Source organism: Salvelinus namaycush, chromosome 20 (assembly GCF_016432855.1).
Source record: "Salvelinus namaycush isolate Seneca chromosome 20, SaNama_1.0, whole genome shotgun sequence".
NCBI lineage: Eukaryota > Metazoa > Chordata > Actinopteri > Salmoniformes > Salmonidae > Salvelinus > Salvelinus namaycush.
This window is the reverse complement of record NC_052326.1, coordinates 30048863-30075321: the sequence shown is the minus strand read 5'-3', so window position 1 is coordinate 30075321 and position 26459 is coordinate 30048863. Positions and strand designations below refer to the sequence as shown.

The following is a 26459-nucleotide window of genomic DNA, read 5'->3' as shown; positions in this document are numbered from 1 at the left end:
AAACATATAGTCCTTACTCCTTGCTACATGGTGTCAGCATTGCATGGATTTGGGGAACACGAAGTAGGTAACAGTAAAGGGCACATTAGATACAGTGTGGTGCACAGGGCCAATGGATGGATTGTGGTGCTTTTCCTACTTTCTCTTCAAACATTGAGCAACAACAACCTTTCACTCACAGAGGAAAGCAAAACAACTCTATCCTTGCCTTTTGACTTTGATTCATAAGCCCGGTATTAGTCCCTTTAATTAATGTCCTGGTCCTTTCCATCTTTAGAAAGGTGTATTTTCTACAGACAGGAGAAAAAGTATAACACTTAAAAAGAATATGTTTTACACTGAAGGATCAATGACTTCTGTTAAATGGCGCTATTTTTTGAGAGGTCACAAGAGTCACCCATGCTTGTTCCTCCAATGTACCCCTCACTGCCCCCACCCCACTTCCTGTCCTTCTCTGAGCCCACCCCTTCCCTCTCCCCCAGCCATTTCAGCTCGAGCTGTCCCTGCACAGCTACTGTCAACTGGGTAACCCACTGAGATGAGTCAGTATAATATCCTTCAATGTTAATATATTAAAAGTATTTTCTTAAAATGTACATTTTGTATTTAGGATGTAGCTAAAGATAGATTTAGAGGCAAATGTTTTGTAAGGCTGTGTATTGAATGATAATAGATGGGATATAAAAACATTTCTGTTAAATTTCCATATGGTATACTATTCTACTCAAAAGATGAAGTAATTTCTTAAGAGCACATACACATAGTGGACACTGGAGACATACGGTACATTACCCTGCATTTGAAACACATGCACCTGAACTGGAAAACCCACCCCCCAAAAAACAATAACTCTTAAAATAGCTTGTTGCCTCAACTTTCAGCTCATCTATGACTATCTGATGAAACATTCAAAGTGATTTCACTCTATGTAAAAATGCACAGTGCATCTCCAACAGAATGTACACCTGTTAGCTATGACCCCTGTTGAGGATACATTTTATGGATTTGTGAGTCAAAATGAGTAGAATGATAAGAAGTCTTGTAACCTACCCATATGAGATTATGATATGTCCAGTCCAATTCAAAGAGACCAGGATTTTATGATTCGTCCTTTCTAGATATCCCAGGTGTTGTTTCAGTGAGGAGACGTCAGTTAAGCAGATCCAGACCTGAACAGGTCCACATAGACCAGTTACACGGGGTATTTCCACTGGATGAGCAGGACGAGCTCCACACTGCTGAGGATAGAGCTAGCCAGTGGGTTTTCCAGAGGTTTTGAAGTTTCTGGTATAGGTGTAGAGGGAATCACTTCACTTCACTCAGGATGGTGTCTAAGTCCCTGATAGATGTGAGGATGCACTTTCCATCCCTCCTCCTCCTCTCTATCACTGTGTAAGGCAGTGACTGTCACACATTGTGCACTGTGTGATTCCCTCCCCTCCTCCCTCCCTCCCAGACAGACACACACTCCACTGTCCCCTAAAGAGACAGTATTTCCCTGGGTCCTAGAGCACACCAATTCAAAAGACTGACATCAGCTCTGCGTTAACATGTATATGCCAGTTGCAGTTAACATGTTGGCTTTTTCCAACAATGTGTGTCTGTATTATTTCGATGCAAAAACAAACAAAACATTTTTTACAACCAAATATCACATTACTCATAGTGAGGGTTATTAAAACATGAGGTATAATCTTGTCGTGACTCCTGAACTTTCAATATTGGATTTAGTAATTGACCCAGCTGTGGTGATATGAGAACATTTCCCCCATCTCTGGATGACACTGTTCAAAATATAGGTTTATGGAAGAAAGTAATGGTAACCGTCTGTGTTGGTGTTGCTGTTTATCGAAATGTTGAATGTGTTGTCTGAAGAATGTGGTCAACACATCCAACTGTGCATCTACAGCATGTTGCAAACATGTTGGGCAACAACCACTAAATAGTGGCAACCCACTGAAGTAACATCAAAAGTGCTGAAAAAATAACTTAAGAGTGATTTGTCAAAACACTGGGGTCTGGGCTGAGTTACATAAATAGGTGAAAGCATATGCAGTCTCCTCAGAGAGAGAGGTCTGACAGCCAGCTGGAGGGTTATTTGTTTATTGAGCCTTCAAGTAAATAGATCAGGTGAAAAAAGGCTCAGAGGTGGTCTGAGCCTGGATGTTCACTAGTGACACCTCCTGGTTACGAGGCAGAAGGACATTCTCTCAACCGGCTGCTGTGTGCAATAAACAGCCCCATAGTCTTACAGCGTCTCAGAGTTCGAGTGCTGATCCAGAATCAGATCACCCTCCAATTATTCATTACGATTTAAAAGGCAAAACTGATCCTAGATCACGACTCCAACTCGAGACGCTTTGTGAATCTGGACCCAGGCCCAGGAAAATGTATAAACTGAGACAAGAGCATTGATCATCACCACAGGAACTTTGAGCCTTGCTAGGTAACACATGAATATTAACATACACAGTGCACTGGGATTATAGATTTGCAAAGCCGCATGGTCTCCTTCATAGACGCACAACACATGCAAATCAAACTTCTAAACCATACAGATCAACTCTACAGTTATTCCTTCAATCATGCATTTTATTACATGCCAATACAGCATCTAGGCCTATCTAGTGTATTGAATTATGTTCCATGCACTAACATTCAAACAGTTATTGAAGAGAGATGTTTTCACAAAGTAGGTAAGTGAAAATAAAGCTTTATACAAGTATATTCAGAGTAGGAAATACTCACAGCTAAATGAAAACATATAGTGCAGAATAAAGATACAGGTAGGTATTGTATTGCATATTAGTAAAGGTACAGTATTCACACTACATCCAGTAAAGGTAAAGAGAATAGTCCTCCCATAACAGAAATGAGTGGCCAAATAGTACAATAACATTGAAAATCCACAATACTATGATCTGCTCAAAGTAAATATTGTAGACTAATAAAATTATAATCCTAATTGTAATTCTAAGTGAGAGTGCAGTATTTATACTCCGGTTAAGAGTAGAATCACCAACGACTTGCAACCAAAACTGACAATGGAAGACTTCAAAGCCCGTTGTGTAAAGCATAAGGCACAGAGAAGTATATCTGATACATTATAGACAACTTTGGTTGAATATGGTACTCAGTGACAGTGATGTCTAACAACAACCACCTTTATTTGAATAATACTCTTGATACTCTACTAATTAGACAGAGTAGGAGACATCTTTCTCAGAGAGGGCATAGGTGCCTTTCCCCTCTCCGGTTAAAACTTGAGCTCCAGCAGGTAGCGGATGCGACACTGGTTCTCCTTGTAGACCAGATACTCGCTGTTGGAGAAGTAGCTGTCCTTGTACTGGGGCTGCTTAATGGGCTCACCCTGAGGCACAGCCACCTGCTTACCATCCAGAGTCAGGAAGATGTCCTTAGACGGGTCTGAAACAACACACAGTGTTCACTACACAACCATACAGCTGAAACACACAAGTGTTTACTATACAAACACTGTACTGATATACACAACAAAAGTGTTCACTAGACTTATGCAGTCTTTTGGATATCTGCTCATCATCTACCAGATGTTTAGACATACAGTGACCACTTCAGTAGTGTATATGGAGAAAGACACTTGCAAATACAACTCTCTTTCGGTTACACAGACTCTTGGTTTCCCATCCTATTCAACTACCTCCCTCCGGCTTTTTATTCACATTACCTGATGAAAATGCTGTACAATATGTGACCCGATTCAGGAAACTATGCTTATGTCGCAAGTCACGACTTCACAGGAGAGACTTTAGAACGTAAAAAGTATTTGATCAAAATGCGTTTTCTGGCAGAAATGTCTTCTCGAACATGAACTTTCAAGTGCCTTAATAACAAACTTTTATGCCATCTGTAAACACAAAGTTGTTAAATTAATAGCCTAGCTGGTTTAGCCAAAGAAAAAGCCAGGTAGATTCCCGCTAACCATGACTGGCTGAGATAATGAGTGGGCCATAATGTGGTGTAGCATCTTGTGTCTATAAAATGAGCTGCTCGTTATGCGTAGATAATCCTTTCTACTGCAGTTTGTTCAAAATATATAACTTTGGCCATGGAGAACTGCAAATATGTTGCTACTGCTCTCAACACCGCTGCCCAGAATTTATCAGGCGCTTTCGACAAAGGTCAGTGGGAAAAAGTTGTGATGGACTACTTTCTGGAGGATGACCGTGCCATGCTGACTTTCTCTCGGACTCTGTAAATGTATCAGACGATGAGGAAATCCCTGATTTAGGTAAAAACATTTTCATTGAAGACATTGTAGAGTCTTCTGATGACTGTGATGGGGAAGAAACGGCGATCAACAGTGTTGTTGTCACGGAAGATGTTGACCCAAGTTTTGAAATCAGTGGAACACAACGGGCCAAACAAGCTGTGTAAACTAAATGGAAAAGACAAAAGTCTTATTTAATGAAAGGGGGTGCAGTCTGCCGTGAAGCTTTCATCCATGTATACGGGTAAGAATCGAACTACAGTTTCAGAGAGTACACTACCGTCCAAACGTTTGGGGTCACTTAGAAATATCTTTTTGTTTTAAAAGAAAAGCACATTTTTTGCCCATTAAAATATCATCAAATTGATCAGAAATACAGTGTAGACATTGTTAATGTTGTAAATGACTATTGTAGCTGGAAATGGCAGATTTCTTACTTAGGCGTACAGAGGCCCATTATCAGCAATCATCACTCCTGTGTTCCAATGGCACGTTGTGTTAGCTAATCCAAGTTTATAATTTTAAAAGGCTAATTGAACATTAGAAAACCCTTTTGCAATTATGTTAGCACAGCTGAAAACTGTTGTGCTAATTAAAGAAGCAATACAACTGGCCTTCTTTAGACTAGTTGAGTATCTGGAGCATCAGCATTTGTGGGTTCGATTACAGGCTCAAAATGGCCAGAAACAAAGACCTTTCTTCTGAAACTCATAAGTCAATTCTTGTTCTGAGAAATGAAGGCTATTCATGCAAGAAATTGCCAAGAAACTGAAGATCTCGTACAACGCTGCGTACTACTTCCTTCACAGAACAGCGCAAACTGGCTCTAACCAGAATAGAAAGAAGAGTGGGAGGCCCCGGTGCACAACTGAGCAAGAGGACAAGTACATTAGAGTGTCTAGTTTGAGAAACAGACGCCTCACAAGTACTCAACTGGCAGCTTCATTAAATGGTACCCGCAAAACACCAGTCTCAACGTCAACAGTGAAGAGGCGACTCCAGGATGCTGGCCTTCTAGGCAGATTTGCAAAGAAAAAGCCATATCTCAGACTGGCCAATAAAAATAAAAGATTAAGATGGACAAAAGAACAGACACTGGACAGAGGGACTCTGCCTAGAAGGCAGCACCCCGGAGTCACCTCTTCACTGTTGATGTCGAGACTGGTGTTTTGCGGGTATTATTTAATGAAGCTTCCAGTTGGGTGTAGTCAAAGGAGAGCTCTCCAGTAGGTATCAAAACAGTCCAAGGTCCTTTTCTCAAAACTAAGTTTACAAGTGTATCAACTTTCAAAGCAGAATAACTTTCCCATTGTTCGACAAAAATGCTGTGTATGATATCCCATTTTGTAGCTCAGTCTCTACTTTATCCAATTTTTAAAAAACAATTTAAAATGTTGCTACATAAGACCGAATCCAGGTGGTGAGTCACATATGATCTTGTTTCAATCTGATGCGCATTCAAAATGTCATCCGCATTCCGCTTCGCTCCACAGGTAGTATTACATTTCATTTCATTACAGTACAACGGTTTGATTTGTTTGATCTTAGCTAGCTACATAGCCGTCTTTGTATCAAAGATAATTGTGTAGTTTAGAGTAATTATTGAGGTTCGCTAGCCAGCTATTTTCGTCCTTCTAACGTAACGTAGTCAACACTGCTAGCTAGCCAGCTAGCCAGCTAGCCACCGAATAGCAGCACTGTATAAACTATTACATTACAACGGAACGACTTGATTAGTGTAGTGTTAGCTAGCTACATAGTTGTCTTTGCATCTAAGATAATTGTGTAGTTTAGAGTAATTATCGGTTAGCTAGCCAGCTATTTTCGTCCGCCGCGCTGCCGTTCTCCTACCTAGTCAACACTGCTAGCTAACACTGCTAGCTAGCCAACTCCTACCGAATAGCAACACTGTAGAAACCATTACATTACAACGGAACGACTTGATTAGTGTAGTGTTAGCTAGCTACATAGTTGTCTTTGCTGTCTTTGTATCTAAGATAATTTTGTAGTTTAGAGTAATTATCGGTTAGCTAGCCAGCTATTTTCGTCCGCCGCGCTGCCGTTCTCCTACCTAGTCAACACTGCTAGCTAGCCAACTCCTACCGAATAGCAACACTGTAGAAACTATTACATTACAACGGAACGACTTGATTAGCGTAGTGTTAGCTAGCTACATAGTTGTCTTTGCTGTCTTTGTATCCAAGATAATTGTGTAGTCTAGAGTAATTGTCGAGGTTACCTAGCCAGTTAGAGGTTACCTAGCCAGCTACACTTTCAAACAAAGTCAACAACGCAGCCACTGCTAGCTAGCCTATTTCACCAGCCAGCAGTACTATATCATTTTAGCCAATAAGATTTTTTGCAACGTAAGCTTAACTTTCTGAACATTCGAGACGTGTAGTTTCGAATATTGAGACGTGTAGTTTCGAGAGTGTCATTCCAATCTCCTTTGCATTAGCGTAGCCTCTTCTGTAGCCTGTCAACTATGTGTCTGTCTATCCCTCTTCTCTCCTCTCTGCACAGACCATACAAACGCTTCACACCGCGTGGCCGCTGCTACTCTAACCTTGTGGTCCCAGCGCGCACGACCCACGTGGAGTTCCAGGTCTCCGGCAGCCTCTGGAACTGCCGATCTGCGGCCAACAAGGCAGAGTTCATCTCAGCCTATGCTTCCCTCCAGTCCCTCAACTTCTTGGCACTGACGGAAACATGGATTACCACTGATAACACTGCTACTCCTACTGCTCTCTCCTCGTCTGCCCACGTGTTCTCGCACACCCCGAGAGCTTCTGGTCAGCGGGGTGGTGGCACTGGGATCCTCATCTCTCCCAAGTGGACATTCTCTCTTTCTCCCCTGACCCATCTGTCTATCGCCTCCTTTGAATTCCATGCTGTCACAGTTACCAGCCCTTTCAAGCTTAACATCCTTATCATTTATCGCCCTCCAGGTTCCCTTGGAGAGTTCATCAATGAGCTTGACGCCCTGATAAGTTCCTTTCCTGAGGATGGCTCACCTCTCACAGTTCTGGGTGACTTTAACCTCCCCACGTCTACCTTTGACTCATTCCTCTCTGCCTCCTTCTTTCCACTCCTCTCCTCTTTTGACCTCACCCTCTCACCTTCCCCCCCTACTCACAAGGCAGGCAATACGCTTGACCTCATCTTTACTAGATGCTGTTCTTCCACCAATCTCATTGCAACTCCCCTCCAAGTCTCCGACCACTACCTTGTATCCTTTTCCCTCTCGCTCTCATCCAACACTTCCCACACTGCCCCTACTCGGATGGTATCGCGCCGTCCCAACCTTCGCTCTCTCTCCCCCGCTACTCTCTCCTCTTCCATCCTATCATCTCTTCCCTCTGCTCAAACCTTCTCCAACCTATCTCCTGATTCTGCCTCCTCAACCCTCCTCTCCTCCCTTTCTGCATCCTTTGACTCTCTATGTCCCCTATCCTCCAGGCCGGCTCGGTCCTCCCCTCCTGCTCCGTGGCTCGACGACTCATTGCGAGCTCACAGAACAGGGCTCCGGGCAGCCGAGCGGAAATGGAGGAAAACTCGCCTCCCTGCGGACCTGGCATCCTTTCACTCCCTCCTCTCTACATTCTCCTCTTCTGTCTCTGCTGCTAAAGCCACTTTCTACCACTCTAAATTCCAAGCATCTGCCTCTAACCCTAGGAAGCTCTTTGCCACCTTCTCCTCCCTCCTGAATCCTCCTCCCCCCTCCTCCCTCTCTGCGGATGACTTCGTCAACCATTTTGAAAAGAAGGTCGACGACATCCGATCCTCGTTTGCGAAGTCAAACGACACCGCTGGTTCTGCTCACACTGCCCTACCCTGTGCTTTGACCTCTTTCTCCCCTCTCTCTCCAGATGAAATCTCGCGTCTTGTGACGGCCGGCCGCCCAACAACCTGCCCGCTTGACCCTATCCCCTCCTCTCTTCTCCAGACCATTTCCGGAGACCTTCTCCCTTACCTCACCTCGCTCATCAACTCATCCTTGACCGCTGGCTACGTCCCCTCCGTCTTCAAGAGAGCGAGAGTTGCACCCCTTCTGAAAAAACCTACACTCGATCCCTCCGATGTCAACAACTACAGACCAGTATCCCTTCTTTCTTTTCTCTCCAAAACTCTTGAACGTGCCGTCCTTGGCCAGCTCTCCTGCTATCTCTCTCAGAATGACCTTCTTGATCCAAATCAGTCAGGTTTCAAGACTAGTCATTCAACTGAGACTGCTCTTCTCTGTGTCACGGAGGCGCTCCGCACTGCTAAAGCTAACTCTCTCTCCTCTGCTCTCATCCTTCTAGACCTATCGGCTGCCTTTGACACTGTGAACCATCAGATCCTCCTCTCCACCCTCTCCGAGCTGGGCATCTCCGGCGCGGCTCACGCTTGGATTGCGTCCTACCTGACAGGTCGCTCCTACCAGGTGGCGTGGCGAGAATCTGTCTCCGCACCACGTGCTCTCACCACTGGTGTCCCCCAGGGCTCTGTTCTAGGCCCTCTCCTATTCTCGCTATACACCAAGTCACTTGGCTCTGTCATATCCTCACATGGTCTCTCCTATCATTGCTATGCAGACGACACACAATTAATCTTCTCCTTTCCCCCCTCTGATAACCAGGTGGCGAATCGCATCTCTGCATGTCTGGCAGACATATCAGTGTGGATGACGGATCACCACCTCAAGCTGAACCTCGGCAAGACGGAGCTGCTCTTCCTCCCGGGGAAGGACTGCCCGTTCCATGATCTCGCCATCACGGTTGACAACTCCATTGTGTCCTCCTCCCAGAGTGCTAAGAAACTTGGCGTGATCCTGGACAACACCCTGTCGTTCTCAACCAACATCAAGGCGGTGACCCGTTCCTGTAGGTTCATGCTCTACAACATTCGCAGAGTACGACCCTGCCTCACACAGGAAGCGGCGCAGGTCCTAATCCAGGCACTTGTCATCTCCCGTCTGGATTACTGCAACTCGCTGTTGGCTGGGCTCCCTGCCTGTGCCATTAAACCCCTACAACTCATCCAGAACGCCGCAGCCCGTCTGGTGTTCAACCTTCCCAAGTTCTCTCACGTCACCCCGCTCCTCCGCTCTCTCCACTGGCTTCCAGTTGAAGCTCGCATCCGCTACAAGACCATGGTGCTTGCCTACGGAGCTGTGAGGGGAACGGCACCTCCGTACCTTCAGGCTCTGATCAGGCCCTACACCCAAACAAGGGCACTGCGTTCATCCACCTCTGGCCTGCTCGCCTCCCTACCTCTGAGGAAGTACAGTTCCCGCTCAGCCCAGTCAAAACTGTTCGCTGCTCTGGCACCCCAATGGTGGAACAAACTCCCTCACGACGCCAGGACAGCGGAGTCAATCACCACCTTCCGGAAACACCTGAAACCCCACCTCTTCAAGGAATACCTAGGATAGGATAAAGTAATCCTTCTAACCCCCCCCCCCCCTTAAAGAGTTAGATGCACTATTGTAAAGTGGTAGTTCCACTGGATATCATAAGGTGAATGCACCAATTTGTAAGTCGCTCTGGATAAGAGCGTCTGCTAAATGACTTAAATGTAAATGTAAATGTAAATAAAAAAATCAACACCACAGATCTCTCCCTGTCCTCTGCCGTGCCCTGATTGTATTATTGCTGATGATATCTGGAAATGTGCATGTACACACTGGTCCGTCTACTGTTGCTAGCCCCAACTCTGACATGTGCTTCGATTTCTTCTTCACTGATTTCTGCTCTCGTAAATGCCTGGGTTTTCTGCACGTTAACACTAGAAGCTTATTACCTAAAATTGATCAATTGAAAGTGTGGGTTCACAGCTCCAATCCAGATGTGTTGGTCATTACTGAGACATTGTTAAGAAAGAGTGTTCTGAACACTGATGTTAACCTTTCTGGTTAAAACCTTTTTCGGCAAGACAGATCTTCCAAAGGTGGTGGAGTGGCAATCTTTACCAAGGAACACATTCAGTTCTCGGTAGTCTCCACTAAGTCTGTTCCCAAACAACTTGATTAGCTGTTTATAAGCTTTCAAATAGCTATTTGTTAACTGTTGCTGAGTGCTACCATCCACCATCAGCACCCTAACTGCCCTACCTAACATGGTTTAGACCCTTTCTTCTTTAACTTCTTGTGGGCAGGGAGCAGCATTTTCACTTTCGGATAAATAGCATGCCAAAATTCAACTGCCTGCTACTCATCCCCAGAATATAAGATATGCATATTATTAGTAGATTTGGATAGAAAACACTCTGAAGTTTCTAAAACTGTTTGAATCATGTCTGTGAGAATAACAGAACTTATGTAGCAGGCAAAACCCTGAGGACAAACCATTCAGAATTTGTATTTTTTTGATGTCACTGTCTTTTCAATGAGTTTTCTTAGAGACACCAGATTTCTAATGGACTTGCTTGCAGTTCCTACCGCTTCCACTGGATGTCACCAGTCCTTGGAAATCGGTTGAGGTTATTCCTTTGTGTAATGAAGAAGTAGGGCTATCGTAAATGAGGGTCACATGAAGTACATTATTTGAGAGAGGCACGTTACGAAAAAAGTTGCGTCAGTTTGTTTTCTTTTTGTATTGGACACAGATCATCCCGTCTTCAAATTGATCGATTATTAACGTTTAAAAATACCTAACGTTGTATTACAAAAGTAGTTTGAAATGTTTTGGTAAAGTTTACATGTAACTTTTGATACATTTTGTAGTGAAGTGGCGAAAGTTGGAAGCTGTGTTTTTCTGGATGAAACGGTCCAAATAAATTGACATTTTGGATATATATCAAAGGAATTAATCGAACAAAAGGACCATTTGTGATGTTTATGGGACATATTGGAGTGCCAACAAAAGAATTTCGTCAAAGGTAAGGCATGATTTATATTTTATTTCTGCGTTTTGTGTCGTGCTTGCAGTGTTGAAATATGCTTCTCTCTTTGTTTACTGTTGTGCTATCATCAGATAATAGCATCTTATGCTTTCAACGAAAAGCCTTTTTGAAATCTGACATGTTGGCTGGATTCACAACGAGTGTAGCTTTAATTTGGTATCTTACATGTGTGATTTAATGAAAGTTTGATTTTTATATCATTTTATTTGAATATGGCGCGCTGTATTTTCCCTGGCTATTGGCCAACGTGGGACGCAAGCGTCCCACCTGCCCCAGAAAGGTTAAGGTTACAGCCCCTATCATCGTTGAGCCTCTCTCACCTTTTTAACATGTCTTTCCTCTCTTGGGAGTTTCCCAGTGCTTAGAAGGCACTGGGAAATCCTAACTGTCATAGGTCAATTTATATCTTGTCCTTTTTATCAAAAGTCAACTGACTGGCTTTCTTGGTCTATAGTATTCTCTCTGGTATACAATCTGGTTTCTGCTTAGGTTATGGATGTGTCACTGCAACGTAAAGGTCCTATATTATGTCACCATTGCTCTTGATTCTAAGCAATGTTGTGCTGCTACTGTTATTGACTTGGCCAAAGCTTTTGATACGGTAGACCATTCCATTCTTGTGGATCGGCTAAGGAATATTGGTGTCTCTGAGGGGTATTTGGCCTGGTTTGCCAACTACCTCTTCAGAGTGTGCAGTGTGTAAAGTCAGAACATTTGCTGTCTCAGCCACTGCCTGTCACCAAGGGAGTACCCCAAGGCTCGATCCTAGGACCCACGCTTTTCTTAATGTACATCAACTTAGCTCAGGCTACTGTACCTGGTTCCAACTGTCCTCTAGCCACCACGCAGTCATAGCCGGAAGGAGCCTTCTTCAGGGAGCTGTCATCCATAGTGATGGTGTTTTCCTTCCCCAGCGCCACCTCGTTCAGAAACATCACCCCCCTGTCTTTAGATGTACGCACTACACAGGGACAGGACACATATGTAGTAAGTAGCACGGTATTTCTTCACAAAACGAACAGTGTCGTAGTAGTGCACCTAACAGTCTTATACTCACTACATGAACATACATTTGGAAATTGACTGGATATTCCGAAGATGACGTCTAAAAGAGATACCGGTAGTTCAGCCACATGGTAGCTATAGCCTCACCGTATGCAGCTGACTTGCTGTTCTCCGAGGCAAAGTAGATGCCCCTGCCCACACGGCCCCCTGACTGGGGCATGATCCGCAGGCCGCCCTTCAAGATGGCTGCCACCACCGCCACATTGGTACCGTGCCACAGCAGACGCCGGTTCTCTAGTCCGTCGTTCTCCCTGAATCTCTCCGCCTGGGGAGAACAATCCCCACAGAAAGATCAATCAACTTAAATACTAATGCTAAGTCAAACAAACCTACAGTTATAACAATATTATTTTTTATTTATTTTATACATTCATCAGCACAAAAATCAAGAGCACAGCAAATTAGTAAAAAAATTAATGCTGTATTACATGCTACAAGGATTATGACATGAAGTTGTTGTGCCATATGTTACCCACCTCAGTCTCTCTGTCCACCTCCCAGACATCTATAATCTTTGGCTGGTTGTGGCTATATGCAGTGGCCTTCAGGTATTTCTCTATGACCTTTAAATGAGGCAAGAATGGAAATACAATGGAAGCTTTACATTTACAATATTCTTCTCTCTGTAGTATAAATGATGCTTTGTCACAGTAAATATAGTCACCCATTTAAATACGACCATCAGCATATCACTAAAGACTTGTCTGATTTTGAACAATACAGTGGTGTTTGTATAGAATTCAACTTCGATTAGAGACCACAGTACCTTGAATTCCTGTGTATCTCTTTGTAGTAGAACGAGTTTGCAGCTGAGAGACAGATAGTTTTGGTCCAGTGGATGAGGTACTTTCTCCACCTCCATTTGCTCCTGGGCCTTCTCAGTCTCAGCCTTCAAGTTCTGGGCTATCTCTATATCAGCCAGCACCTGCAGGGGACAGCACAGTCAGGAATGGGATCAGGCCTGGCCAGGAGTTTCACCAGACCTGATCAGGGAAAACTGGGTTCTTATTGTAGGCTATTAAAAAACTTTTGGCCCTAAATAGTACTGATCAAGATCAATGTCATTCCATAAAGCACAATACTGTGACAGCGTCTAATCAAGTACAAGGTGATCTGGAAACACTTATCTCCCTCACTAGCTTTAAGCACCAGCTGTCAGAGCAGCTCACAGATTACTGCACCTGTACATAGCCCATCAATAATTTAGCCCAAACAACTACCTCTTCCCCTACTGTATTTATTGATTGATTTATTTTGCTCCTTTGCACCCCATTATTTCTATTTCTGCTTTGCATTCTTTCACTGCAAATCTACCATTCCAGTCTTTTACTTGCTATAATGTATTTACTTCGCCACTATGGCCTTTTTTTGCCTTTTCCTCCCTTATCTCACATGGTATATAGACTTATTTTTCAACTGTATTATTGACTGTATGTTTGTTTTACTCCATGTGTAACTCTGTTGTTGTATGTATTGAACTGCTTTGCTTTATCTTGGCCAGGTCGCAATTGTAAATGAGAACTTGTTCTCAACTTGGCTACCTGGTTAAATAAAGGTGGGGGAAAAAATGGGAAAAAAATTGAGAGAAAAAATCTCACCAGAAGCATCTCCTTCTTCTTCTCCACGATCTCAGAACTGTCGATGACCGGGGGCCTGGTGCGTCCAAAGTTGTGTGGGATGGTGGTGAAGAACTTGGAGGAGAGTTCCTCCAGTTTGGGCCTGCTGGCGTTCATGGCTCCCTCGATCTCCTCCAGCACCTCAAAGCCCTTAGCGATCTGCATCTTGCTCAGCTTCCCCAGAGGCATCTTCTTTATGTCTGGTGGCCCAAAGAGAGAGAGACAATAAGGGGGATATGATTACACACATTTCACTGCTCTGTCTGAGTTTATATGTTAAGTCTATATAAACTGTGTAGGTGTCTATGTTGACTGCTCTCCTCTACATTGGTAAATGTGGTAGTTAGGGAACTTGCAACACAGCTGAATAAACATTGTATACATTTTACAGTCCTACTTACATTATCGATCAGACAGACTAGGTTTTTATATGGATTATACATTTATCTCCAGATCGCAAAGCTTTACCCTCCATCTAAAATTACTAATGATTTAGGATACTCTTCTCTGATCACATAGAGCAGATGCCTGGTCTTCCCTGACTTCAGTTTAACAGCCAAGTATATCATTGCACTGACAGAGTAAAACACAATACAACAAGCAGTCCAGTCCAACAGGTATGTTACATAACAGAACATGTGTACATAGACAGACCGCACCCAGGCTTACTGACTGAGGAACAGAAAGTTGCTTCAGTGCTGGAGGGGTACAGGTGGTGTGCTGGACAGATTGACACCCACCCAGGTTCATGCACTCCATGGCCTCTTTGAACATGTCATTGCTGAAGATGAGCTGGATGAGCTTCTGCGTGGGGCTGTCCAGGGTGCAAGGGAGGATGTTTCTGGGGCCCTTGCCAATCTTCCCATCAACACAGTCCACCTGCAAAAGCCAGAAGAGAGCATGTTATAAGAGAGGGAACAGAAATGGACACAGCAAAACTATAATGAGTCAGCCTGCCCGCCTGAGCGTATTGTAAGATATACTAATTACAGGAGCCAGGAAGGTAAAATGTTGTTATTCTTTAGAGTATGGTTGGGCGATGTCTGAAATTACAGCTATTATTTGATATCAGTTATATATATTAGCCTACCCTTTAAAAACTAATATTACAGCCATATCAAGTGCAGGCTATTGCTATTTCATCATCTTGAGCATCTGGGTAAGGGCATTTGCGTAATTCGTTCTTCATTTAGGCTACTTCAGACTGTAAATAATAAAAAATAAAAAGGCATTTCACTTAGTAACTATAGAATAGCCTGCCTTATACTAAATCAGAAAAAAACAATGGCTGAATTGGTGGTGTTAAGCAGTCCTTCGGTTTCAGGCAATGGATGTACAGACTACAAACCTCCAACATTTACAAGTCCATCATCCTGCGGAGTTTGCTACTCTGGGCAGAAAAGGCGAACATGCTGGTGTTTTCTGCCAGAAACCTTTAGGTAGGTCTAAGACATGGTAAAAAACAACTAAACCTAACAGTTCATCATTGCACTTTATTTTAATGTAGCCTATATCCAGATCCAGATGCATCTTATTCGAAAGACATAGCCTATAGATTAAACTAAAATATTCAGTCAAACCCTTAGACTTACATGCATAGTTTTTTTGGACTAATTTGTTATTTTAGTACTTATTTTGTTCAGGCTACTTTATTTATTTTGTAACTTGTTGACCTATACTTAGGATTTGTACAGTTCGAAATGCAAAAAAGCATATGCTAATTGGCCTATTCATTTTTTGCCTACGCCAATGTTCATTCAAGTGTTAAAGAATGTTATAGGCTAAATAATTTGATTTTCAGGAGCTGACTTTTGTGTGTCTGTGTTATTTTGCTCATCTTAATCTTTTTTTTTATTGGCCAGTTTTGGGTAATGGTTTTTCTTTGCAACTCTGTCTAGAAGGCCAGCATCCCAGAGTCGCCTCTTCACTGTTGACGTTGAGACTGGTGTTTTGCGGGTACTATTTAATGAAGCTGCCAGTTGAGGACTTGAGGCATCTGTTTCTCAAATTAGACACTAATGTACTTGTCCTCTTTCTCAGTTGTGCACCGGGGCCTCTTATGAATTTTATGTATAAATGACTAAATGATGTATACATTTAAAGTAATGATAGGACTACAACTAACATAATTCTACCCTGTCTCTGTATAATGATGAAGAATGTTTGTACATAGGCAAAGAGAAAGTGTTAACCTGTCTGGCTCTGGCGTTCCGCTAGCGGAACTCCTCCCACATTCCACTGAAAAGGCAGAGCGCGAAATTCAAAATATATTTTTTAGAAATATTTAACTTTCACACATTAACAAGTCCAATACAGCAAATGAAAGATACACATCTTGTGAATCCAGTCAACATGTCCGATTTTTAAAATGTTTTACAGCGAAAACACCACATATATTTATGTTAGCTCACCACCAAATACAAAAAAGGACAGACATTTTTCACAGCACAGGTAGCATGCACAAAGCCAACCTAACTAACCAAGAACCAACCAAACTAACCAAGAAACAACTTCATCAGATGACAGTCTTATAACATGTTATACAATAAATCTATGTTTTGTTCGAAAAATTTGCATATTTGAGGTATAAATCAGTTTTACATTGCAGCTACCATCACAGCTACCGTTACAAATAGGACCGAAGCAGCCAGAGTAATTACAGACACCAACGTCAAATACCTAAATACTCATCATAAAACATTTCTGAAAAATCGATGGTGTACAGCAAATGAAAGACAAACATCTTGTGAATCCAGCCAATATTTCCGATTTTTTAAGTGTTTTACAGCGAAAACACAATATAGCATTATATTAGCTTACTACAATAGCCTACCACACTACCGCATTCATTCATCAAGGCACGTTAGCGATAGCAATAGGTACGTTAGCGATAGCGAATTTGACTAACCTTGATAAGCTTCATCAGATGACAGTCCTATAACATCGGTTATACATACACTTATGTTTTGTTCGAAAATGTGCATATTTAGAGCTGAAATCAGTGGTTATACATTGTGCTAACGTAGCATCTTTTTCCCACAACGTCCGGATATTTTTCTGACACTTTTTCTGACACACATATTCTGACCAAATAACTATACATAAACATAACAAAAAAATACATGTTGTATAGGAAATGATAGATACACTAGTTCTTAATGCAATCGCCGTGTTAGAATTCTAAAAATAACTTCATTACCACATAAGGCTTAGGTATAGCGAGAGAGTACCCAAAACCTGGGCGCAAACGACTATTTCACATGTTCGACAGATATATGAAATAGCATCATAAAATGGGTCCTACTTTTGCTGATCTTCCATCAGAATGTTGTACAAGGGGTCCTTTGTCCAGAACAATCGTTGTTTGGTTTTAGAACGGCCTTTTTCCCTCTCGATTTAGCAAGCACACTTGCCAAGTGGCGCGAATCTCTCCATCGTCAACAAACGGAAGAGAACGGAACACGGCAAAACTCCCGAAAAAATTTCAATAATCTGATTAAACTATATTGAAAAAACATACTTTACGATGATAGTCACATGTATCAAATAAAATCAAAGCCGGAGATATTAGTCGTCCATAACGACAGCTTATCAGAAGGCAAATCCAGGTCCCTTCTCGCGCTCTCCAGAAAACAGGAAACTGGTGACACGTCATGCCAAGAGCTATTATTCGAGCCCAGATCAAGTTACACACTCAATTTCTTCTCTCACTGCTTGTCGACATCTAGTGGAAGACGTATGAAGTGCATCTAAACTAATAAATATCAAGGCCATTAATAGGCAGGCCCTAGAACAGTGCATCGATTTCAGATTTTCCACTTCCTGTCAGGAAGTTTGCTGCAAAAGGAGTTCTGTTTTACTCACAGATATAATTCAAACGGTTTTAGAAACTAGAGAGTGTTTTCTATCCAATAGTAATAATAATATGCATATTGTACGAGCAAGAATAGAGTACGAGGCCGTTTAAATTGGGCACGATTTTCCCCCAAAGTGAAAACAGCGCCCTCTGTCCTCAACAGGTTAACAGACAACTTGTGACAGTTTCACTGTGGTCACAAGTTGTCTAACAAACAGGAAAGATGTCTCGTCCTCGCCCAGGGAGGGGAGAAACCGTTGGGCTTGCAGTAGATTGTGTAACATGTTGCAGGATATGATAAGCAATGTATGTGTTGGAGAAAACTTGTAAACAGCATTGACAGTGCTAGAGAGGAGGGGCATTTATATGACCAAATGTGAGGTATAAAAGGTGCATGGTATGATTTTTAGAGCTCTCGTAAATAAACGTTTCTGACTATTGTAGACTGGCCTCTGTCTGTTTCATTTCAACCAGAACCTTAGAAACTCTGGGTTGCAGACTGAGTATTTTAATTGAAGTTCAGTTTATGAACCTTGAGAACATAATTCGCTTAACAGCCTCCCACTCCTCTTTCTATTCTGGTTAGGGCCAGTTTGCACTGTTCTGTGAAGGGAGTAGTACTCAGCATTGTACGAGCTCTTCAGTTTCCTGACAATTTCTCAAATGGAATAGCCTTCATTTCTCATAACAAAAACAGACTGACGAGTTTCAGAAGAAAGTGCTTTGTTTCTGGACATTTTGACCCCGTAATCGAACCCACAAATGCTGATGCTCCAGATACTCATCTAGTCTAAAGAAGGCCAGTTTTACTGCTTCTTTAATCAGAAAAACAGTTTTCAGCTGTGCTAACATAATTGCAAAAGGGTTTTCTAATGATCAATTAGCCTTTTAAAATTATAAACTTGGATTAGCTAACAACGTGCCATTTGAACACAGGAGTGATTGTTGCTGATAATGGGGCTCTGTACGCCTATGTAGATATTCCATTAAAAGCAGTTTCCAGCTACAATAGTCATTTACAACATTAACAATGTCTGCACTGTATTTCTGATCAATTTGATGTTATTTTAAAAATGGACAACATTTTTTGCTTTTCTTTCAAAAACAAGGACATTTCTAAGTGACCACAAACTGTGTGTGTGTGTAAAAATATTCGTGGCCAAAAGTTTTGAGAATGACAAATATACATTTTCTAAGTTTACTGCTTCAGTGTCTTTAGATATTTTTGTGAGACGTTACTATGGAATACTGAAGTATAATTACAAGCATTTCATAAGTGTCAAAGGCTGTTATTGACAATTACATGAAGTTGATGCAAAGAGTCAATATTTGCAGTGTTGACCCTTCTTTTTCAAAACCTCTGCAATCTGCCCTGGCATGCTGTCAATTAACTTCTGGGCCACATCCTGACTGATGGCAGCCCATTCTTGCATAATCAATGCCTGGAGTTTGTCAGAATTTGTGGGTTTTTGTTTGTCCACCCGCCTCTTGAGGATTGACCACAAGTTCTCAATGGGATTAACTTCTTATGGCTGAAGGGGCAGTATTGAGTAGCTTGGATGAAAGGTGCCCATATCAAACGGCCTGCTCCTCAATCATAGTTGCTAATATTTGCATATTATTATTAGTATTGGATAGAAAACTCTAAAGTTTCTAAAACTGTTTGAATTATGTCTGTGAGATTAACATAACTCATATTGGCAGGCAAAATCCTGAGTTGAAATCAAAACAGGAAGTCAGAAATCTGAGCTTGTATGTATTCACCAGAGTCCCTAAAGAAATCCCCTTGAGTTATGAATGATTGTGCACTGCCTAGGGGTTCCACTAGATGTCAACCATCAATAGAAAATATAATGAGACTTCTATGATGTTGTGGGAGAGAATGAGAGCAGAATCAGTCAGGTGTCCATCAAGCAGCCATTTTCTGATCATGCTTTTTCCTCGTGGAAGTCACTTGCGTTCCATGGCTCACGAAGACAAGAAGGAATAATCCGGTTGGAACTTTATTGAAGCTATATGTTAAAAACATCCTAATGATTGATTGTGTACTTAGTTTGAAATGTTTCTTCGACCGGTAATATCACTTTTTGTCCGATATAACGCTGACCAGAATTAGCGTTTGGATATGTAAACCAGACGCGCTAACAAAAGAAGGTATTTGGACATAAATAACAGATTTTTTCGAACAAAACAAACATTTATTGTGGACCTGGGATTCCTGGTGTGCTTTCTGATGTAGATCATCAAAGGTAAGGGAATATTTATTATGTATTTTCGTGTTTATGTTGACGCCATCTTTGCAGCTGTGGTATTTTACTTTTGAGCGCCGTCTCAGATGATTATAGCGTGCGTTTCTTTTTCCGTAAAGTTTTTTTGAAATCTGACACAGCGGTTGCATTAAGAACAAGTGTATCTTTAATTCTGTGTAAAACATGTATCTTTCATCAAAGTTTATGATGAGTATTTCTGTTATTTGACGTGGCTCTCTGCAATTACTCCGGATATTTTGGAGGCATTTCTGAACATGGCGCCAATGTAAACCGAGATTTGTGGATATAAATATGCACATTATCGAACAAAACATAAATGTATTGTGTAACATGATGTCCTATGAGTGTCATCTGATGAAAATCATCAAAGGTTAGTGATTAATTGTATCTCTATTTCTGCTTTTTGTGACTATCTTTTGCTGAGAAAATGGCTGTGTTTTTCTGTGGCTATGTACTGAGCTAACATAATTGTTTGGTGTGCTTTCCCCGTAAATCCTTTTTGAAATCAGACATGTTGGCTGGATTCACAACATGTGTAGCTTTAATTTGGTGTCTTTCATGTGTGATTTCATGAAAGATTGATTTTTATAGTAATATATTTGAATTTGGCGCGCTACATTTTTTCTGGATTTTGGCCAAGTGGGACGCTATCGTCCCACCTATCCCAGAGAAGTTAAATGTGCCTTGAATTCTAAATAAATCAGACAGTGTCACCAGCAAAGCACCGACACACCATCACACCTCCTCCTCCATGTTTCACGGTGAGAACCACACATGCGGAAATCATTCGTTCACCTACTCTGCGTCTCACAAAGACACGGCGGATGGAACCGAAAATCTCAAATTTGGACTCATCAGACCAAAGGACAGATTTCCAACGATCTAATGTTCATTGCTCGTGTTTCTTGGCCCAAGCAAGTCTTCGTCTTGTTGGTGTCCTTTAGTAGTGGTTTCTTTGCAGCAATTTGACCATGAAGGCCTGATTCACGCAGTCTGCTCTGAACAGTTGATGTTGAGATGTGTCTGTTACTTGAACTCTGTGAAGCATTTATTTGGGCTGCATTCTGAGGTGCAGCTAACTCTTATCCTCTGCAGCAGAGGTAACTCTGGGTCTTCCATTCCTGTGGCGATCCTCATGAGCCAGTTTCATCATAGCACTTGATGGTTTTTGCAACTGCATTTGAAGAAACTTTCAAAGTTCTTGAAAATATCCAGATTAAGACATGAAGGTCAGTCAAAGTAATGATGGACTGTCGTGGGTATGACATTACAAGCTTGGCACACCTGTATTTGGGGAGTTTCTCCCATTCTCTATGCAGATCCTCTCAAGCTGTCAGGTTGGATGGGTAGCGTTGTCGCATAGCTATTTTCTGGTCTCTCCAGATGTTCGATCGGGTTCAAGTCCGGGCTCTTACTGGGCCACTCAAGGACATTCAGAGACTTGACCCAAAGCCACTCCTGCGTTGTCTTGGCTGGGTGCTTAGGGTCATGGTCCTGTTGGAAGGTGAACCTTCTCTCCAGTCTGAGGTCCTGAGCCCTCTAGAGAAGGTTTTCATCAATCTCTGTACTTTGCTCTGTTCATTTTTCCCTCGATCCTGACTAGTCTCCCAATCCCATCCACTGAAAAACATCCCACAACATGATGCTGCCACCACCATGCTTCACTGTAGGGATGGTGCTAGGTTTCCTTCAGATGTGACGCTTGGCATTCAGGTCAAAGAGTTGGTTTCATCAGACCAGAGAATCTTGTTTCTCATGGTCTGAGAGTCTTTAGGTGCCTTTTGGCAAACTCCAAGCGGGCTGTCTTGTGCCTTTTACTGAGGAGGCTTCCGTCTGGCCACTCTACCATAAAGGCCTGTTTGGTGGAGTGCGGCACAGATGGTTGACCTTCTGGAAGGTTCTCCCATCTCCACAGAGGAACTCTTGAGCTCTGTCAAGAGTGACCATAGGGTTCTTGGTCACCTGCCTGACCAAGACCCTACTCCCCCAATTGCTCTGTTTGGCAGGGCGGCCAGCTCCAGGAAGAGTCTTGGTGGTTCCAAACTTCTTCCACTTAAGAGTGATGGAGGCCACTGTATTCCTGGGGACATTCAATGCTGCAGACATTTTTGGGTACCCTTCCCCAGATCGGTGCCTCGAAGTGTGTCTCAAAGCTCTACAGACAATTCCTTAGATCTCATTACTTTTTTTGCTCTGACATGCACTGTCAACTGTGGAACCTTAGATGGACAGGGGTGTGGCTTTCCAAATCATGTCCAATCAACTGAATTTATCACAGGTGGACTCCAATCAAGTTGAAGAAACATCTCAAGGATGATCAATTGAAACAGGATGCACTTGAGCTCAAATTCTAATCTCATAGCAAAGGGTCTGAATGCTTATGTAAAGAAGGCATTTCTGTTTTTATTTTTAATAAATATGTGTAGAGGTATTGTGTGTAGATTGCTGAGAATTATAATTTATTTAAAGCATTTTAGAATAAGGCTGTAACGTAACAAAATGTGGAAAAAGTCAAGGGGTCTGAATACTTTCCGAAGGCACTGTATGTAAACTCAACAACAAAAAAAGAAACGTCCCCTTTTCAGGACCCTGTCTTTCAAAGATAATTAATTAAAATCCCAAAAACTTCACAGATCTTCATTGTAAAGGGTTTAAACACTGTTTCCCATGCTTGTTCAATGAACCATAAACAATTAATGAACATGCACCTGTGGAACAGTCGTTAAGACACTAACAGCTTACAGACGGTAGGCAATTAAGGTCACAGTTATGAAAACTTAGGACACTAAAGAGGCCTTGCTACTGACTCTGAAAAACACCAAAAGAAAGATGCCCAGGGTCCCTGCTCTTCTGCGTGAACGTGCCTTAGGCATGCTGCAAGGAGGCATGAGGACTGCAGATGAGGCCAGGGCAATAAATTGCAATGTCCGTACTGTGAGATGCCTAAGACAGCACTACAGGGAGATAGGACGGACAGCAGATCGTCCTCGCAGTGGCAGACCACGTATAACAACACCTGCACAGGATCGGTACATCCAAACATCACACCTGCGGGACAGGATGGCAACAACAACTGCCCGAGTTACACCAGGAACGCACAATCCCTCCATCAGTGCTCAGACTGTCCGCAATAGGCTGAGAGAGGCTGGACGGAGGGCTTGTAGTCCTCCCCAGACATCAACGGCAACAACGTAGCCTATGGGCACAAACCCACCGTCGCTGGACCAGACAGGACTGGCAAAAAGTGCTCTTCATCAAGTCCCATTGAGCACATCTGGGACCTGTTGGATCGGAGGGTGAGGGCTAGGGCCATTCCCCTCGGAAATGTCTGGGAACTTGCAGGTGCCTTGGTGGAAGAGTGGGGTAATATCTCACAGCAAGAACTGGCAAATCTGGTGCAGTCCATGAGGAGGAGATGCACTGCAGTACTTAATGCTGCTGATGGCCACACCAGATACTGACTGTTACTTTTAATTTTGACCCCCCCTTTGTTCAGGGACACATTATTCCAGTTCTGTTAGTCACATGTCTGTGGAACTTGTTCAGTTTGTCTCAGTTGTTGAATCTTGTTATGTTCATACAAATATTTACACGTTAAGTTTGCTGAAAATAAACGCAGTTGACAGTGAGTGGACGTTTCATTTTTTTTGTTGAGTTTACTAAAAATGTACGCTATGGCAAATAGGGAATAGGCCATTTGGCTTGTAGCTGCCAGACTCCGGTGGTGAATTCAAGTTCAAATATGCTAAAACATAGTTTATGATATTACAATGTCATTACCATCGACAATGACTGTCAAACATCATTGATACATAAAATTGCCAAACACTTTAGAATCCGTGGTCCTACTGAGACCCAGCCACCACTTTACCTTGACCTCTGCATCCTGGTCTCCATCTACCTCTATCAGGGTGTACTTCCCCGGGTGAGACACAAAGTTGTCCCGCTCCTTCCAGCTGTTCTTCGTCTTGTCTTTGAACTTTTTCTCAAAGTCTTTGATGGCTTTGTCTGGGCTGTTGGAGAGGTCTGATAGGTTTGACTGACCCGTTTCTCCCTGTAAGGGAGAGAGGAGAAGATGATGCTTCAATTCTGGGTGCTCAAGAAATTAATAGCTTAGTATTTAAGATAATTAACTCAAATGTAGATTTACTACTAAAATATACACAGGAATGTGTAGTAAACTAACATCGTGTCTTTGTCTAAAATTAAGCTTACCACTCTCCCCCATCTGGTCCAGCAGTAGTAAGAGTCATCTATACACAACACTTGAATGACATAAAACTTGTTGTTGTTATTTCCAATGTTGGTCTGATTCAGCATGCAATCATAATCTTCATACACCTGTGGGGGAGATTAAAGGAGGAACATGATTCAGGAAAGCAGTCAGATAAAAAATGGGCACATTCATCTATTGCACTGCACAGCAGTCTGTCCTACTGACATGACTGCAAAGATGATCAAACAAATCAAGTCAAATACCTGTAACTAGTGACAGTTTCTCAGATTCTGCTACATATGAATGATTAGCAAACATGCTGTAGCAACACACTGGTCTGTTGAAACAGCTATAACTGAATGCAGCATATACAGTAGATATGAGTGACCTTCCACACTCATTATCTCAGGTGTCTTGGGGGAGCATACATTACAACTGAGCAGAGGTAATGTCTTGAACAAGGAAAGAAGAGAATAGTCCCCTTCTGTATTAGATGAATACAAGGGGCAAGTGTCTCTCACTCTCAGGGAGTTTACTTCCAACTGAAACTATTACTGTACCCTACATGTCACTTCTAAGGTTTGTATATTGGAAAGTAGTCAAACCTCATTGAATCTAAATGAAGGGTGTGGCTGAACTGAAAGCCATACATTGTCATAGCCTTTACAGTTAGTGTGTGACAAGTGCTTCAATCACAGTAACACCTTCAGAGTACCTCAATGAGTAACACTGACTGCACAGGAGGACTTTTGAGCTGAAATAGTACATAATACATTTTTGTATGATTGGTGGCACAGGCAGCATAATAAATAGCCTACTCCTTGCCTTGATATGGCATGATGTCCAACTCACCCTTCCTGACTGCTGTTCTGACAGCAAGCAGTGCTCATCCGCCTTCCTTTTGCCCTTAACTTCTGGCCCTGCAGCCTTCAGAGCCTCTTTGGCAGAGGTAAAGGCATCCTTTGGTGTGTCAGGCTCTTGCTTGACCTTCTTTCCACCCACTTTATTGGCTTTGGTGGATGAGGCAGCCCTTTTCTTTGGTGCCATCCCTGATCTGTATTTCAATCACTGCAGAAAAAAGAAACATTATGCATCATTAACACACTAAAATTTGAAGAATGAATGATAGTATTGATGCACTTAAGGCAGGTGCTTTTCACTTAATCCCCTTTCACCTTTTCTGGCACACTGGCCAATGGCAGTGGTGTTTTGATACAGCTGAGTGAGGCGGGGTACTTCCAGTAACACAGAAGTAGTAGCAGCAGCAGACACAGCAGACAAGCTCTGACGTGGCTGGTAAATTCCTTGACCTGTCTAAGGAGGCACTGAGGAGGTTGTGCGAGTGCTAATTAGCTAGCTACAGCAGCTGTCCTAGATGTATTTCCATGTACAACCCCTCAGTAATGTTTAGGTAGATAGCTAGCTAGTTTAGTTAGCTTGGCGCAAAGTCCAATAACTTCATTTTGTGGGTGTGTAGCTAGCTAGCTAACGTTAGCTAAACGCCGTTGGTATCGAGAAGTTCACGCACTAGCGTTAGCTAGCTAACTACAAGGCTATGGATGCCGCTACGGTTGACAGAAATTGGAAGATAGCCAAATAATTTGCGAACCTTTATCGACTTGCTACTTACCTTAGAGCAGGTATTCGGCAGCTCGAGCGGTCACTGTCAGAAGTAGCAGAACACAATATTTTGACAGACACACTTCTCACCGACTGTCGAGGAAGTTCTACTTCCGCTTTAAGGGGGGGGGGTGGTAAGTGGCATTCAGAAAGTTGCAGATAACTACAGGCCCACCGGATCACCCCCCACCCCACCACACACACACAAGGTGCAATTTCGAAATGTTATTGTTCATCCGCAGTTTTTCTCTTATTATGTTAGTCACTGACAGTCACTCAATTAGACCAAGTCAGCTAAAACATTTTAGATTGGTAAATTTGTCTAGCCATCTATCTAAAATGGCAGTAATCATGGTCGAAGTAATGTTAGTCACTCTCACTCAGATATCATATAAAAAAACTGCTAACTGCTAACTCCACCCCATGGCAGTGTGTAGACTTGCAGCAAACTTGCTTTAAAAGTACAACATTTTCTCTACGACCCATGGCAAAATGTGTAGAATTGCAGAAAATTAACTCTGAAACATTCTCTCTGCTGTCAAGAGGGGGGCCGCTAAAATGCTTTGGGGGCAAAAGGCTAGTGCTAGTGCGGGCTCTGGGTGCATGTGTGGATATGGATTTGGGTACTGCAGACCCATGAGCCACTACGTGGCGGACCCATGAACCCCTCATGATGAGTTCA

At 42.6% G+C, this 26459-nt stretch overlaps 1 protein-coding gene across 1 annotated transcript; it reads right to left on the bottom strand.

Moving 5' to 3' along the window:
* Positions 1 to 2087: 2087 nt before the first annotated feature.
* Positions 2088 to 25907, bottom strand: LOC120065220 (protein mono-ADP-ribosyltransferase PARP3-like). Its single transcript, XM_039016021.1, has 11 exons — positions 25788 to 25907; positions 25010 to 25225; positions 24157 to 24282; positions 23813 to 23995; positions 14556 to 14694; positions 13798 to 14015; positions 12966 to 13124; positions 12676 to 12762; positions 12287 to 12464; positions 11952 to 12095; positions 2088 to 3426 (listed from the first exon to the last, which is right to left on the bottom strand). Exons 2-11 carry the CDS (start codon positions 25202 to 25204, stop codon positions 3257 to 3259), a joined length of 1599 nt encoding a protein of 532 aa, XP_038871949.1. The 5' UTR covers positions 25205 to 25225; positions 25788 to 25907; the 3' UTR covers positions 2088 to 3256.
* Between the last annotated feature and the right edge of the window lie 552 nt (positions 25908 to 26459).